General features: G+C 41.3%; 1 protein-coding gene across 2 annotated transcripts in view; it reads left to right on the forward strand.

Annotated features, from left to right (window-relative positions):
- Positions 1-17646, forward strand: part of chst15 (carbohydrate (N-acetylgalactosamine 4-sulfate 6-O) sulfotransferase 15) — a 34035-nt gene that overhangs the window by 12064 nt on the left and 4325 nt on the right. The window contains exons 2-5 of one of the 2 annotated variants that reach the window (XM_058621804.1): positions 8384-8947; positions 10435-10771; positions 14125-14268; positions 16808-16958. In XM_058621804.1, the coding sequence (XP_058477787.1) occupies positions 8507-8947; positions 10435-10771; positions 14125-14268; positions 16808-16958 (1073 nt within the window). In that variant the 5' untranslated portion in view covers positions 8384-8506. The remainder of the gene's footprint in view (positions 1-8383; positions 8948-10434; positions 10772-14124; positions 14269-16807; positions 16959-17646) is intronic. The other variant, XM_058621803.1, reaches the window with a different exon arrangement.

The following is a 17646-nucleotide window of genomic DNA, read 5'->3' on the forward strand; positions in this document are numbered from 1 at the left end:
AATAAATCACATTTAAGACGCTGAAAAATCAAAGAAAGTAGAAAACATTCACATTTAAGAAGCTGAAAGATCACAGAAAGTAGAATTTGGAAGCCTTGATATATTATTAACAGTAGTTTGGCAAATGATAGCCAATAAATGCCTTGCAGTTCACTACATTTTTATACTGTCTAAACACACACACGATACATAATTGCTGTAAATGTTTTACTTCAAACTTTCGAAGTTTTGTTTTATGCTCATAAAGAAGATTAACAGCGCAATTAATAGCCTACTTCACATTTTATCCCCGGGGCAAAACTCAATAATGAATTATTTCGCATTAATTGTGATAATTATTGACAGACTGTGTTGACTATTTTTACAGCAGCAACATTTTTGTCCGTCACCCATGAGCTCTTGTTTTTTTTGGAAGGGAACAAACATTCTGAGCTTCTCGTCTTTATTGGCTCTCTTTAAAGTCCCATCGAGTGTTTTGCAAAAATATCCAGTATATTTATACAGTACGTCGCACAGATGTGCCATCGAGTGAGACTTTAGTCGCGGTTTACTGACTTAAAATGCAGAGCGATTCCAAAAGACGGAGAACGGGGTTTGTTTACAAACATGTCCCACAAATCTCCAGAGCAGTGGGAAACAGTGCGTCGATGGAAAAGTACATGTATGCTTCAATAGCGTCTTAAATAAGGGATAAATATAGTAAGTATACGAGTGGGGGTCACAAATACACTTTTGAATCCGAATTCTAATTGCAAATGTCATGGTTTTTTCCCCCATGAGCTCACAGGCATTCCACTGCATGCATCCGTTTACATTCCCATTGGATTAATTACAACTGCCTCCCACTGTGGGGGACACATTGGTCTGCTTTTTATCCAAAAGATCACTTGTAGAGAGACTGCCTGTCAGATTTTGTTAAGAGAGAGGAGTTGAGCAGGAGCAGGTGTTGGTTTGTGGGGCGAACGAAAAAGGCCTTTGTCCAAAGGAAGAGGAAGGTTGACTAAAAGTAGGGGGGTGTACATCCCTACATAGCATTTTGATGTGTATCTAGATTAGAGCCGAAACAATTACTCAATGAATCGAGTACTGGACCAAACGGTTACTCTATTAATCGAGAAAATTATCAATAGCTGCAGCTCTAATCTATATACAAGAGCTACGATATGATTCAGGGAAGATTATTCTTTTTTCATTGTGTTTACTTGGGCAGGTTAGACAAAAGACATGAGGCCTAATGAACAAACATGTTTGATATTGTACATTTTTGGAAACTCACACATACCACACTGTTTAAATACACACTTCAACATAAACAAAAAATGCTAGTGTGTCAGTGATTCATGTAATTAAAACAGCATTTCAGAAACGTCCTTTTTCCCCAGTTTATAACGTCTTTAGTGCTTCAGCCGAATAATTGGGACTTCAGAAGTCATGTAATCCGACAGTAAGATAGAGATGAAACGTCAAGTCTCGTGTGTACAGGGAGTCTCGGGCGTTTGAAGATGCAGTAAGGACGTAAAAGTGCATCGTTACAGCTTCATTAAACGGATTCTCAACGTTAACAGATGGGACTTTGATAGCATTTTGATGGATGTGTTTGTAACTTTTCCTTTATAACCTATTTTATTGGTTAAGAATGGTGAATTTGCCACCCACACTATTGGCAACACAAAACATGCGATATGCACCACAAGGTGACGAGGAGCTGGCTGGCACAGCTTTTACGAATCGACAAAACATCCAGCTCTACTTCACAGCTCTCCACGAGTGAGTGGTAGATCACCACTTCTCCTCCACTTGGCAGTTTTCCTTCTCTGTCAATCAGCAGTCTGTAACTCTCTCTCCCTCTACCATCTTTCAGCCTGCATCGTTAACATTTCACAAAGAATACGAATGAACACCAAGAGACACAAACACCTGACCGGCGCTGACAGAAAAAGACGACGTAGAGATGCAAAAATGAACGTGACATGATCACTGTTGGAAAGAAACCGAGCAACAGGAAAAGCACACACAAAGATGTCTCCAGAATCATTTGAAGTAATTGGGGGTATTAAGTTAGATAACAAGTAACAGACATATCCCATTAAAGTTCACACTGATAAATTATTCATTCACACAAGTCGGCCTTGATTTTGTTAAGTTTCAGCTCTTCAAATAAAATTGCCATGGCTTAATTTGATGTAAAACGCTTGCATGGGCTCTTGTGTGAGAGAATGGGCTCATATCCCAGTTTAACTTCACTCTGCGATCTCTGTTAGGAGGAGCCATGTTCGCAACACCGTCTCTTCTACAGTCAACTGTTTAATAGGCGTCCATTTCCTCCCTACACTTTTAAATGACACCCTCACGTGAGCTTGTCAGGGGGGTTTCAGAGTGCTTGCTCTTCTCGCTCTGTTGCTACAAACAGAAAGTTTTAGGGAGCAACATTTCAATCTGAATACAGTGTACAACATATTTATTCTTAACTGATAAAAGATCTGGTAATAAGCAGATCATCATCATCCTCCGCTTATCCGGGGCCGGGTCGCGGGGGCAGCAGTTTCAGCAAGGGACCCCAAAAAAAATGTTATCACGATATGTTTTTCCATATTGATCGATCTCGATTCTTATCACGATATGTAGTTTTTGCAGATGCTGCCAGTGTGAGGGACATCCTGAAGCTTGAAGAAATAAGAGATTCACTGAAACTTTATAATAAAGTTTAATAACATAAACAACTTATTTAAACAACTTAAAAAACAATTATTAAATAATAATAATCTCAAAAGGCAGCACAAAACCAAACTAAGTAAACATGTGGGTCACACCCTCTGACACATTCAAGTGCTAAACAAAGACAAAATAAATGTCAAAACTAAACCACTATAATACTATTATATTGGTTTTTTGGAGGTATTGAAAAGTGCAAAAATAGGTTGTGCACATCTTTTGTAATGTAAACATGAGTCATCTCCCTTTACTCAATAATACAAGCTTTTACTTATTGAAACATTGTATATAAACTAACAGCTATGACAACTCACATCACATCAAATTGCTTTGGCTGGACAGTGAACATGGCCCTGGCACAAATGCTACCTGAAAGATTAAGGTAGATCTCTAGAAATATTTTAAAAGTAGAACGAAATCTGAGCCAAAATTGCACAATATGTAGTAAACCAGTCAGTTATTCTATCATTTACCACATTATAGGTTTTTTACAAGAAAGACAAGTCTGTCCACCACATCTGGCTTTAAAGCAGCGAGGCAATAACTAATAGCGCTTGTTATATTTTTGCTCCGCTTTTATAGTTTATATATTTCATACGGGGTAATGGCTGCAAAGAACGACTGGATAGATTTTTGTTTCACACTGTCAGTGTAAACACTGAGGTGGTGCCGCCACAGGCGTTGTGTTCCCCGTCCTGGCTGCTACCAACCGCCGGCATATTTTACAGACCGCTCCTGGTCGCTTTTGCAGTATCCAAACCACGTCCACACAATTGACGTTGTGTTGCCTTTTTTTTTTAACAATGTCTTCGCTGTGTTGGGCATTATTTTCGCTGTCTTCTGAATGTGGTTCCAGAGACAAGGCTGTGCGTGGAGGTAAGCCCCACCAGATCTAATTGGTAGCGTTCCATCTCCCGCACAAGCTCCAGCTCTTTCCCCCACAGCGAGGTGACGTCCCACGTCCCCAGAGCAATAGTAGACTATAGTAGAAGATATTTTATTTTATTTTTTTCAGATATAAAACGGTTACCGTCTTAAGCTCCGACCACAGTTGCCAGGGAAAATTAAAGTAATGAATAAAAGATAAGAAGGAAGAAAGTGCTGCTCTGGGACTGAGGCTGAGATCCCAGCTCAGCAACGGTTATGAACGCAGGTCAGAGGCCATGCAGCGAGTGTCTCTAGGCTGTGTTGATAATTTGACCCGGCAGCACCTCGTTAAGGTCACGGTCAGGCCCTGAGATGAGATCCTGATCCTGACGGGTGTGTGTGTGTGTGTGTGTGTGTGATGCGAGGGAATGTGATGAAAGAGCTCTCTCTCTGAGTAATATGATCCATGAATCCAGTAAATACTGATCCTCTCTCTTTCTTGCATGTGTTGTGATTTAGGCTCGGGGGTATATGGAATTAGATTGGATTTGGCTGATATGACAGGAAGTGATATCACAGGTCATTTTGATTCAGCTTACTTTAACATCAGAGGGCTCTGTGGTAAACTCTAGACATACAGCACAATGCAATCCTATTTCCAGATGTTTCTCTTGTACTACTTTGCTAGGATTAGAATTAGTTCGTGACATTATTTGAAGGTTAAAATCCTTTCCTCTTGTCGCTTCAATGTAAACAGCAGCTGTCACTATTTTCTTGCATTGGGAAACAAATGATCAAATGACAATTTTGAAACAATTTAAAAACCACCGTCTCTTCCGATGAATTCAAATAACACTTTAACAAACTGAAGAAACTGCTGCTTCACATTATCCTTAGTGTTCTCATGAGCATGTGATTTTCTTTTATTTCATGAAAAGGATGAAATAGAACGAGGCGGACCGAACACAGTCCTTTCAGTGGGCTCCGGTATGCGCAGCTTGAAATCAGATCACTCTTGTTTTTGACTGGTTTCGGCTGTGCTCTAAACTGAAACGCCTGCTGCAGTAGTTGCTTGTAACGCACGTACCGTTCTGTCAAACTGCATCTCCACATCAATATTTGTCATTTACAAAGACAACAACTTCAATTATTGAAATATGAATGAGCGTCACATCCACATGGAAGAAGCCCTGGTAAATTAAAATAGCCTTCAAAGTGAGGGGGCAGTGTCCGTGTCATCAGCTCTACATATCACCAGCCCTCTTCAACCAATCATAAGGCTGCCACAGTGTCACATGTCAGGCTGATTTCATGGCTGCAGCTCCCCGGCAGTGGCCCCATGATGAACTTTAATTACTGTGAGTGGCTTGGTGGGAAAACAGTTTTCTCCGGCTGACACAGCAGTGACACCCTCTTTGTTTTTCTCTCTCTCTCTCTCTCTATCTGACGGCTTCTGTCATGCTCCTCTTGCCCTGAGAGAACTTCCTGTGTTGTTTCTGGACGTCAACCACAATCCACTTCCTGGCTTTTGGCGACATTAAGAGGTCACTGACTGAAGGGAGGACGAGCAGATGGTTTCTGAGAAGTAAACATACAGCACAGACATTGCATGTTTACAGCCCTTTGGCTTGTTTTGGCTTTTACAGTCAGCTCATTAGCCGTTTGTGGAAAATAAGCCATGATGGGAAACTGCTCGAGTCTGCAGGCAGTACTGATATTCTGCTTACACTGAGTCATTAGCAGTTTGCTCTATTTTTCATGCGTTTGCTTATTTGCTTTAGAGGATCCATAAATGGTCCTAAAGGAGAAATGCCCTCAGAACGCTCAGTGGATGGGCTTGTTTCTGAATGACAAACGGCACCTTCAGAATGACAGTGAGTGGTTGAAATCAAGTCTTTGAGAGTCGGCTGAGAACGCTCCTGGGCAGCTGCACACAAAAGCTCTGAGGATAGAATGTACGGCTTCATTCTCAAGGTCTCTCAAGTCTCTTCATCCCATGGTTTCTCAGTCCACCCTGTCATTTTGTGCTCATCTTTTATATTCTCCTCCTGTCTCTGACTGAAGCAAAAGTACCAGGCTTGCTTTTGTCTCTTTTCACCAACAAGGCAGGTGAAAGCAGCAGATTATGCTTTGCATCTTCCACATCGCATATGCTAATCTGTTTTATTTATTTACCACAGTCACTGATTAAAAAAAACACAAACATATTTGCAGGAAAAATCTAAAATGTTTCTGGCAGGTGACTTTATACACCTGCACAATAAATCAGGGATAATCCCTTGTTTACCTTTGATTATGTTGTTTATCAGTAGTATTAAGGCACTTTTCCACTACACAGTTCCAGCATGACTCGGCTCTGCGTGGCTCAACACTACTCCTTTTATAGTACCTGGTACTTTTTAAGTACCTGCTCTGGCGAGGCTCCAAGCTGATACGAAATGTGACGTCGACAGGCTGCCGGCCACCGGTACAGAAATCAAACGCCTGGAGATCAGTTAAAAAATCCTGAAAACGTCTTAAGCTCAATATTTAAAAGAGAGAAAAAGAAAAAGTTCTAAATGAAGTCGTGTATAAAGCAACGTCACAACAGTTTCATCTTTTTGTGTCCAAGGAATTTACATTAGCCAAACCTGGCATGTTCGAGCCAGGGAAATACATGTGAGCAATATCCAGCTACAGTGAGGAGAAATGTTAAATCCACACTTTCTATTCACCGTTACAGCTTTGAAGGTTTATCAGCTAAAAAGGTGGATGACGCAATCCTGTGTCCTCTTTGTCCAATGCCCCGCAGCCATATTTCTCCTCCAGTCATGCCATTTCATCATGTTTGATGGACAGGAGCAACGTATTTGCTTTATGAACACAGTAGGACTGTCAAGCTGCCAGTCACCCACTGCTATGGTTAGCCGATTGATTTAGTTGCCAGGTCCCTTGTGACGTTCCTCGTCAATGACACAAACCAGTTCCGCTCATCTCAATCTCGGCTAGTCTCTTTTTTTGAAACCAGTTCTCCATCCTTCCATCTCTAAATCGCATGCCCTCTTCTTCCTTCCCTCTATCTTAAATAGCCTTGAGCACAGGCAAGCACCCCAATGACAGCCTTGGTCAAGGACGCAGACAGTCGATAAGTGCTAATGGCATGACGACTGCAGATGAGAGCAAACACTGGGCTTGTTACCAAAGTACGACCCTGAAAATGTCAGTTTTAGTCCTTTGATTAGACAGTGCAGTGGCTCTGTGATGGAGAAGGACGTCAGATCTGCTGAGACTACTGTTAAAAGCAGTGTCATTTTAATGTCTTGCTTTTATTCTATGCATTTCTTAATGTATTTATGTGCCAGTGTAAAGCACTTTGAGTTGCCCTGTGTATAAATAGTGCTATACAAATGCACTCGCCTTGCCTTACTGGCTAAAAGTGAAAACATAATATCTGACTGGGGCCTCGGCTTTCGTCATGAATCCTTTATTTTCTCTTTAGCGCTCTCATTTTCTCGGTCTGAAGTTGCAGCCAGACAAGCATCTTGAGGATTCAAAATTGGTGTTTTAGAACAAATCAGTGGCTGGGCTTAATGGGGCTGTAGCTGTGGTGTGATGCTGACGGCCCAGCTGGAAGAAAATGACACTGCTCGAGCTGAGCAGCTCTTCAGCTGACTCTTATCAGCTCTGCCAATACACAGACAAAATCAGTTGTCTGAGGTGGAGCATAAAGGCCATCTGAAGTCATTTCAGGTCACTTTTCCTATAGCACAGGTCTGGACCGTGTTCTTTTAAATAAATAATGATGTTATTGATCTAATTTAAGCCAGGTTATTACATTTCATTTTCGCATCTGCGCTTTAACCAGTTTTACATATGAAAGCCCCTTAGCTGTGTTGACTTGTTTCATGACATTGTATAGAATTCACTGTCACCGTGCTACTTGGCAGAGCTCCAAACACAAAGAGTCGCCCACCTCAAAGATAAACCCAGACGTCACCGCTGCTGGAGCATTATCATTTAAGGTCCCCAATTCTTCACCCTTTAGACACTGGCCTCTCTTTTATCTGCAGGCATTGTGCGACTTCAGAGTGAGAAATACCATTTTCTGATAATATAATCCCTTCTTCGGTCTGAACCAGGTATCTCTCATGTTTGTGTCTCTCCCCAGGAGAGTCTGACATGCAGCCTCGTAGTTACTAGGCTGAATGCATCCCTCATCCTTATCACTCCCTCCATATTGTGACTCTGGCGAGCAGGGAGGATGGAAGATGGACTGTGAGGTTGGGGAGGGTGTTGCCGTCCTGTGTCATTAAAAAGAACAAGTGACAAAGTCGGTGATTTTAATTTAACCTTGCTGCATAATATGATTCTTTTTTTGTCACATTAAAAACTGAATCAGCAGAGACTGTGGAAATAGTGACGTATCAAAGCACGTCGTCATTTCCAGGACAAGACGTTACTTCATCCAGCTCATCTATATTCAGAGCGGCCACTGTTTTTCTCTTGCTCTCAATTTATATTTGTTCAGCCTAAGGTTACATTGCAACAACTGCATAAACAGAGCCGTATAATGGTTGAACAGTTCGATAAAGGAGCATTACTATGTCATTAGAGACAATGTGGAGACATGCTCTGTAGGTGGAGGATTTACACTCAAAATGAAAAGAACAGCTCCGGCCTTGGTGACAAACTACTTCCCAAATGACACAAATGCTAAATGCAAGTCAGCATCTGAACAGGATGTGACTATGAAGCAGTCTTATTCTGTGTCACAGCATTGCGTAAAATCTGAGAATTGTGAGTGTTTTTTTTTTTTTTTTGAAAGGTGGTTTGTCTTTCTTACCAGGAATGTGTGACAACCCATCATGTGGCATCACCGTGGCTGTCCCCTGCTCCATAACGTGTCCCTCTGAGCTGTGACACTTGGGGCTGACAGACTGCTGCCACAATGACACAGATGGACTACAAATACAGCCTGCTGGGCTCGGCAGTGGACGACTACCGCAAGCGGCCCCTGCTCCTGCAGGTGGAGGACGTGCCCATGAACCCGTTTGCGGTCATGGAGGTGAAACGGGAACTGCTGAGGAGCTGGACGACCCAAAGCTACTTCAGCAAGATCCGGCTCTACAGCTTCATCGTCGGACTTGTCGTCACATTCCTCATCATGACTTCATACCTTCTGACAGGAGACAAGAAGGGACTCTTCCTCACCCCGTCACCTTACCACTACAGCAGCCTGGTCAGCCCCGGCCCTTTTGCCTTTAACCTCTCCTCAGTCAAGGACCACGCACACCTCAAGCTAGTGGTCAAGTCCATCACATCCAAGTTGGACTTTCACAGGAGTCGACAGATCCCAGATGTTAAGGCACTGGTTAACAGTGAGCCACATGTGAGTAGCCAAGAAACGCTGTATATGCATCTTAATTCTCATTTAATGTACTTAAGGACATCTTGCTGATGCCAATATTCTAGAGCTGCAGCTAACGATTATTTTCTCGATTAATCTTTGGTCCATAAAATATCACAAAACATGAAAAAATGTTGATCGGTGATCGTCAAACCTGGAAATGATGATGTTCGAAAATGTCTTGTTTTGTCCACAAACCAAAATCATTCACTTTTAATGATTTTGTTGTTATCCAGAGCAAAGAAATTAAGACAATTTCAATCGGAAATCTTGTTTTAATCATGAAAAAAGCTTCAAACCGATTAATCGATTATCAAAATAAATAATTAATTTAGTAATCCATTAATCATTTCAGCTCTACAATATGGCAAAAATGTAATGTCTTATCAGATGAATTAAGTCATGACTACTTCAGTGTTTAAGTGAACTTAATCTCCATTTCTTAACATCATACAGCAGCATGACAATAGCTCTCTCTTAACTGACAATCACAGACATGTCGAATGCTGTAAATGAATGTGCAGTGAACAGGGGATTCAAATCTGTATTCCCGTCTATACACACCGTCTACATATGGTTCAATACGGCCCACAGGCTGCAGCTTCTAATTTAATTTATAAAATGATAAAGCTGCTCTGAAAACCACCAGACCATTTCACCAGACCATTTCATAGATGCCTCTATTTTCTTTACGGTTAAAGTCATTGCGCAGTCTTCAAAGACAGACACACACACACACACACACACCGTGTGGGTTTCTCTCAGTGACTGCCCCACATCAAAGTCTGTTTCAATTAACTGTTAACCCAAGTGTGAATGGCTTGTGCCAGAGACCAATTTCTTATTGAACCAGCTAATGAACAGAAGAGTGTGACCATAGGACGATCGATTCCATATCTGTGTGTGGATTTAACACCGTTCGTCTTTAGCTGTGTCGTACAGGGAGATAGCAAGTCATAGTCATATGGTACTTTGTGGTCTTTTAGCATTAAAAAAAAAACAGTAATATGCCTCAGAAATATTTAACTTTGGGTTTGACGCTAAGGTAATTCATAAAACGTGTAAAAGACTGTGTCATCTTGTTGTAATTGAAGCACAGCAAATTAAGTCCTTAGATCACTGGAGAAGTTTGGAAAAACAATTTTAAAACATTCAGTTATCGTTTTAATATTTTTATGAATGCGGGTTTTGTTTTCTTGGCATTGACAGACTTTTTTCATCACCATCGGTTGACCTCTAATTTTGAGCATGTGCACTTATTAACCAATTTAGTCTACTCCTGTAGAGACGTTTGCGCCCTTGTACAAACTTGACATGAACTTCAAACTCACATCAATGGTTCACTGCACCTGCAAAACCTCTCGCTGTAAAGTATCATTGCAATGACAAGACGTCACCTTGGATTTTAATTTAATTTGTTAGTTTTATGGTTTTTGGTTTGACGCAGCTGTCTTTGTTTGCCCACACAGATGTTTTCCGTCATCCCCCACAAATTCCTTCCTGGTGTCAAGAACCCCTGTTGGTATGAGGAATACACGGAGAATATCACTTTGGACCCATACAGGGCTAACTTTTACGGACGCTACACGAGGCGCTTCCGGGCCGTGTTTCTGCAATTGAGAATCACTTTCAGAGAGCACTTGTTGCACCGCAATGGGAAACTCTACCGCATGCGGTGCCTTCCTTACTTCTATATCATTGGCCAACCAAAGTGTGGCACAACAGACCTGTACACCAGACTGAGTCTGCACCCGGATATTTTTACCACAGTTAAAGAGCCGCACTGGTGGACCCGCAAGAGGTTTGGTGAGTAGAGACGACTATAATTTGCTGTGGTAAAAGACCTCTAGGCTGGTATACAATAATGAGAGCCCAAGGGTATTGAAAGTGTGAGATGTGACCTTCCACAGTATGTCATTTTGGCAGAGCCATACCTCAGTGAGCTTCAGGATAAGCACTAAGCGACTAACATCGGAGAGGGTGTCGTCCTCAAAAGCCGGCCTGTCTCTTTTCCAAGCATAATTAAATCTCCTGGATTTTTTACCCTTTTATCATTTGTATCAATTGTAGTGTTAAATTGGGTGAAAGGTCCTGAAGGTACTGACTAACAAGATTTTCGACATAAAAGGACAAGAAGCTGTAACCACACTACAGCTGGATATGTGGGACAGATAAAGTCACACTGATATTTAATCTCCCAACGCAATTAATGGAGAAATTAATATTCAGGAGCCACCTTGAGCTGAAGCTTACAAGCAGTGTTTCTACGCGAGAGTTGTTACCCAACATTTATCGCTCTAATGTTCTGACATAGATTTATCTCTGTGGTTATCATCACTTCACACACAAAGAACATGTGAAACAGCCTCTTCACACGCTTGTAACCCACATGTGTGGGTGTGCCGTTTCCTTCACTTGCTTACTATTACATTAATGTTGCACTTTATACAGCTTTCTTTTTCACTCTTTGCAAACATTTAAAAAATAAAAGGAACTGAGATTTGGTCAAGACAGGAAAATCATTTTATGTTGCATATTTCATAAATTCTTAGAGCTACAGTATATTTCCATTTCTCCACCCCAAATTTGCCACTTTTGACATTAGCATTATCAACAACCACTTCATCTCAGTGTAGATTTTCTTAAAAAAACAAAAAAAACTAAATTACAATGTACTTTTACAATGCTGCCGTGTACCTGTTGGCTTTTGCTGTGATTCTTTGAACAGGTGGCACTATGCAATTTCCCCACACAAAGGAATAAACCCTTGAGAAGTAGAACTGCCTGACATCTGGTAATATGATGGTTCTGTCAGTAAAAAGTCTGGATGCCATTGTGCAATTCCGTTCACCATGTGTATCTGTGGTGTTAAAAGAACGACCACATCACCCCAGATGGGATTGAAAACCATGTGAAATCTGGAAGCGAGCCTGAATTTGCCCAGAATGAACTCAAAAGGCGTACTATACACGCATGAGCCTTACTTAACTTGCAAATGATTGAGCTGCAGTGCTCCCTTGTCGTCACTTTGCCGTCGGAAAAAAACAACAACGCAATTCGAGTCTATTAATATCTCAAAGATTATTTAAATCAATAGTCGCTGAATGACATTTTCATAAATAGGAAACCATCCCTAAAACTGAAATACTGTTACTGAAACAGCCACTGAGGCTCATGAATAATCGAGAATGTTCAGCAGCTGAAGAGGCGGGGATAAAAAGCGTGAGACAGTGTGTGTGTGTGTGTGCGTGTGTCATTATTGTGTGTCTGAATTTGTGAAGAGGTTATGGTAAAAAAAAAAACTTAAAGAGTGGCAGTTAAAGTAAAGAGCACCAATCTGCCTCGCCCTGACGTTTCTGTTTAAAGTCAGCCAAGCGTCTGGAATCAAAAAGCAGATTAGATAATGACTGTAGTGATCTGTAAGATGTTTTCATAAAGTGTGCAGATAAAATCATAATTTTCCAAAGCATCACATTTGTGTAGAATGGAGACTCGGTTTCCATGCTGATGTCTCACTATGGACGAGTGCTGTTCTTCTACACAGCAGCGACTCACACGTACATTTTATTTTGCTGGTTGCAACCAAAGTTATAGCTTTGAAGTTCATCCAGCTGCTGACTAACTGATCCCACTGGAACTCGTACACCTAATTGGTGGACAGTCTGCATGCAAAGCTCATTTTAACGTGCAGTGTTTGGTTTGCGTTGATAATTCTTTTTGCACATCGTAGCGCTGTGGGGTGTGGAGGATTTGTTTTTGGTTTTAATTTGTCTGTCGCAGCACTCGCACTTAGAATATTCTGCAGTCGTGTGACGTCGCATAGCTGCAAATGCATGCATCTCATGGACATGGGTCCCTCTCAGTTATTGCTCGCTGCAATTCCCCATGCTTTCAGCTTTGCCGTCACTTTCTTGCGTTCCCCTCAGGGCTGTACACTGGTGGTAATCAGCACTTTTTTTCTTAAGACATCCTTTGAGAACACTCTAAATTCCAACAGTCTTGTTTTGTACTTGTTGATTTCATTCCCCTGGAGTTTCCACCCCGACGATGTTGTGAAAAGGTAATTTGATGCTATCCACGCTCCAACTTTCTTAGAGAAGAGTTTGAATCTCAAGCAGATGTTATAACCTACCCATCAAGAGACATTTCAAAACTGTGTGACACTTCATTCATATCAAAGGGACGATGCTGCTGGCTGGCTGTTTGGGGATTTCACCAGAGCTTTTAAAATCATATTTTCCTGCTCAACAGAGAAGGGTTTACTATTGCAACACCATCAAAGCATCACTGAATGTTACAGATGCCCGAGTCTCCTCATTATCCTTACGCTGCATAGATCCTCCAAAGTCCTCCTACACTGAATCTCCACAACTGCCAAGTAAATTGTAATTATACTGTCAACCACATCAGCTTAGATGGGAAACACATTTTGTATTCTTACATTTAAAGAATTAACTTGACATTGTCCCTTAATTGGAAACACTGGAAACTGAACAGAGCCAGTGTTGCCCTGCTGAACTGAACTTGGATTTTATTAGGTCATAAGGACGATGCAGAAACCCCTGACCGGAGTTGCAAGCCCGTGCATATTAAGGAGAGAGGGTAGGCATGTAGGCATGCGTGACATTAAAAAATAACTAATTATAGTATTACTATGTCTAAAATACCTAAAATGTCATTGGGAGTCGATCTATTTCCACATGTAAACCTTCGCTCAAACAAGAGTCAGGCTGACGCCGGCCTGGGTGCCCTGTGCATGCGCCACAGTTTACAATATTGTGGCAATGGCTGCAAATTAAATTATGACCATTAATTGGTGTCATAATGTTGTGATACTATATCAGCTGAGGGAGCAGCCGCTGAATATCCTGTGGAAAGATTCTGCAAATACAGCTCAGGAATGTGACCACATGTGTCCTCAAACCACCACCAAATGTGGTCTCCATGATTCGGTGGCCACTCAGACGTGATCTGGACTTGATCAGATCACTCAGAAGAGACGTTAATAGCACATCCGACCGGTAATCTTCGTATTGTAGTGTCATAAAATATAAATATAAAAAAAAATGTGATGACAATCCAAGCAAAAAAATTCAATGATTCACATTTAAGTGTAGCCTACTGAGTGTGTCCATTATCTGTGTTCTTCCACCAACCAGGCATCGCCCTTTCGAACGAGCGCTTCCGTGATCAATACCCAGTGGAGAGCTACCTGGACTTGTTCGATAAAGTTGCTGACCAAATCCAGGGCAAACCCATGGCGAATGCCAGTGGAAGACCCAGCCATCCCAACATCATCACAGGTAGGCGTCATTACAGACTCAGTGGTAAACATTCTATGGTGACATTTGATAATAATTTGATTTTTAAAAGAAACAAGCCGTCAGCACAAAATAATCAAATAATTAACATAGTGAAAAATTGGTGCCTTAGACTTCATCTGTCATTTTAATATGCCATATACAGTATATATTCAAACATTACATAATGGCAGATCCTAGTACAGAATGTCTCAGTATAAGCTTAAAGGGATGCCAATGAATGAACAGATCACAACATGACTTAAAGAAATAGACCTTCCACAACCTCCCTCGTTGTCTTCAAGAGTAAGGTCAGACTTGAAGCACGAAAAGCAAAACAAAGTTTTATCAAGCTCAGTCCGTCGGGCCAAGAACGAAAGCGGCTGATGCGAAAGCGAGATTAGAGTGTTGCTTTAGTTAGCTCATCAGTGTGCATCTTGTCAATGAATAAAATATCACAGTCTCCTCTGTCATTGTTTTGGCCAGAGCCCAGAATGCTCTCTTGCATTTGCCACGAGTCCCTGCAGGCATGAGCATACTGATGAGGCTGCAGTTTTGTAACGACCACACATGTCCTTAGGAAGACGTGCGTATAGAACTAATGTTTAGCCCCTTTAAGAGAAACCTGATCATGGACCTGGACTTTGGAACAAAAAAAACAAGGCTACAGTTTTTCCTACAGATCACCCACTTTCATGCACTGACCATCCCTATACAATATGTCCATTAGCCTCTTCTTTTTTTTATACAACATTTCAATCAAAACACAGCTTTTCACTAAGCAGAATGTAGGAGTGGCAGACATGTTAGTGGAAAGCTTAGTACAAAATGATGTTTGTAAAACACCATCCACCATCACGTCATTAGAAATCTCTAGGCAGATTTAGTTGCACACACATTTCCCATTCAGTGCAAACGATATTAATTACTCAGGTCATGCAACCGCGCTGTGATCAGGGTGTTGAACTTGGACTGACCGAACCCTGAGGCCTCATCAGGCTGCAGCCAATACCGTCTGGTTCTACTGACCCAACATTTAGCGGGAACTTCACTTGTAATCTCGGCTCCAATATTACAAAGCTGCGAGTAAAGCATCAGATAGCGAGGCTGAAGCAGAGTTTCTGCTCTAGAGTGGTGGTGATTTTTTTTTTTTGAAAGAGCTGCCCTAGAGAGAGATCTAACAGCTTAATAATACGGGACTTCCTTCTGCTTCACTTATCCACATCACTGAAGGGCCATAGAAAAGAATCATTGTTTTTGTGTGCCAGGACAGCAATAATGTCCACAGTGGGTTGGAGAAGTTTTACAAACCTCCTTCCTCTATCTGCATATCCTGCTTCCAGTCCCTCTGCTTTCATCCATCTCTGTCTTTTCCCCCCTCATCCAAATGTGATCTGAAACGACTGCTCAGCTGCAAAGAAGAACTGATTTAATTTCAACAATAGCCTTTTCACACTGGACTGAGTTGGTGCATTGAGTGCAGCTTAGCATGCCGCCCTGTTTTGTCTCCCTCTTAAAATAAATAATCCTTGTAAGGGGGGGGGGGGGGGGGGGAGTGTGCCAAAGTCCAGCTCAGTATTCACACCATGCCCTTGGAGAGCCCAGCAAGGCCTGTGGCCAGAATCGTGGGCTTCTGCCTCTCTGAAACCACCAGCCAAGACCAGACTGCTGTAAAACACCAGAGGCATCGTCATCCTGGCTCCTCTATTTGTTTGCCCTATTACAGCCTCTCCCCATGGAGCCAAATAAGCTCTTTTAATGGACATAGAGTGGAGACCTTTCAGTAGACTTGATCACAGTGTGTATTAATTAGGCAGAAAGGAACTAGCAGTCACCTGGTCTCACATTTACCATGGTCATCGCAGGAAATGGGTCCTGCCTATCATCCCTTTCTCTAAGAAAATGATAAGGCCTGTGTTATAGTCTGACTAGATACAACACAGGTTCACTTCACAGTTAAGATGATAACGATAGCTCAGCCTGAATCAAGTTTCTGCTGTCAAACCGTGAAAAAATCGTCCGACTATGAACACTTGTATTGTCACTGTGTAGGTTGCATTCATTCCACATTTTTGTGCACAGCTGGACACATAATTAGTTTGTTTTTGTCCTAGTGCCTGAGTGTTAGTCACACGCTCAAATGAGAAGAATTATGGACACTTAAAACTAAATGTCATACATTTAGGGCTTATTGCAGTACCCCCTTGTTTTTAGTTCTTTTTAATAAAGAAAGCCTGAAGAGACGATCAATATGAAACATGGGGTAAATTAGATCTAACAATTAACTTTTGCTGTGAACATGCACCACCGTTTATAAACTATTTGTTTTCTTGCATTTGCTCAAGGTGTTGGGGGCATAATTGGCTAAATAAATGAATTTTCTTCCCACTTTACTTTTTTTTTTGCCATTTCAAAATAACAAGTGAATCATGTATATGGCCAAAATTGAATTATATTTCTTAAGCATTAATGTATATATATATATGTAAGTTAAAATTAAATAAATGACTATGCTTACTAATTCACAAGCTGTATCTTGCAGGAGAAGCCAGTGCATCCACCATGTGGGATAACAGAGCCGGTAATCATTGCTATGACAACACCACAGAGCCTCCCTTCCTTATCCAGGACTTCATTCACGCCCTGCAGCCCGATGCCCGCTTCATCGTTATGCTCAGGGACCCAGTGGAAAGGTGGGAGCAAAAACTTTCAGTGCCTGCTTTAAAATACCCACAATGACACACATACAGATTTAACACATACTGCCACCACTGTGGATCTACTATGACGGTTTATACTGCAGATACTTTACTGGTTCATCGGCAACAAAAGAGCTGTTGCCTTTTACACAGTCTGGTTGTCACATAAGTTTCATGATGACACCTTTATCAGATGCACAGAGCGCCTGAGGCATTTTGTCTTAACTGGGGTTTCACTTCATGCAGTTAATGTTGATTTTTACTTACGAGAATGTCTGAACATGTGCTCTATAATTGCCTTTGTCTGTCAAATCACAGTCTGTTCAACCATTCCCTAAAGCTTTTGAGAGGAAATTAATTTTTATAATGCATGACTTGTTTACAACCTTGGCATCTCCTCAGATACAGATGCCATATATTGTCATACTGAATTGTAGCAGCAATTATATGGTTCATGTGTCTCCTGTATTACTTTTTCCATATAAGCCAATAATAATAATAAGCTAATGCTTGCAAATAGGTTGGCCTTTGTTTTATTAGACACATGAATCATAAGCAGTCAGTCAACTTTACTGCCAATACAAATTGTCCATAAATTAATAGCTTTTTTTTTATGACAATGAAAGGGTTTCATTCGTACAGTACAGTAGTTTGTAGTTAGTATTTTGATGGCATTACATTT

Source organism: Solea solea, chromosome 21 (assembly GCF_958295425.1).
Source record: "Solea solea chromosome 21, fSolSol10.1, whole genome shotgun sequence".
Classification (NCBI taxonomy): domain Eukaryota; kingdom Metazoa; phylum Chordata; class Actinopteri; order Pleuronectiformes; family Soleidae; genus Solea; species Solea solea.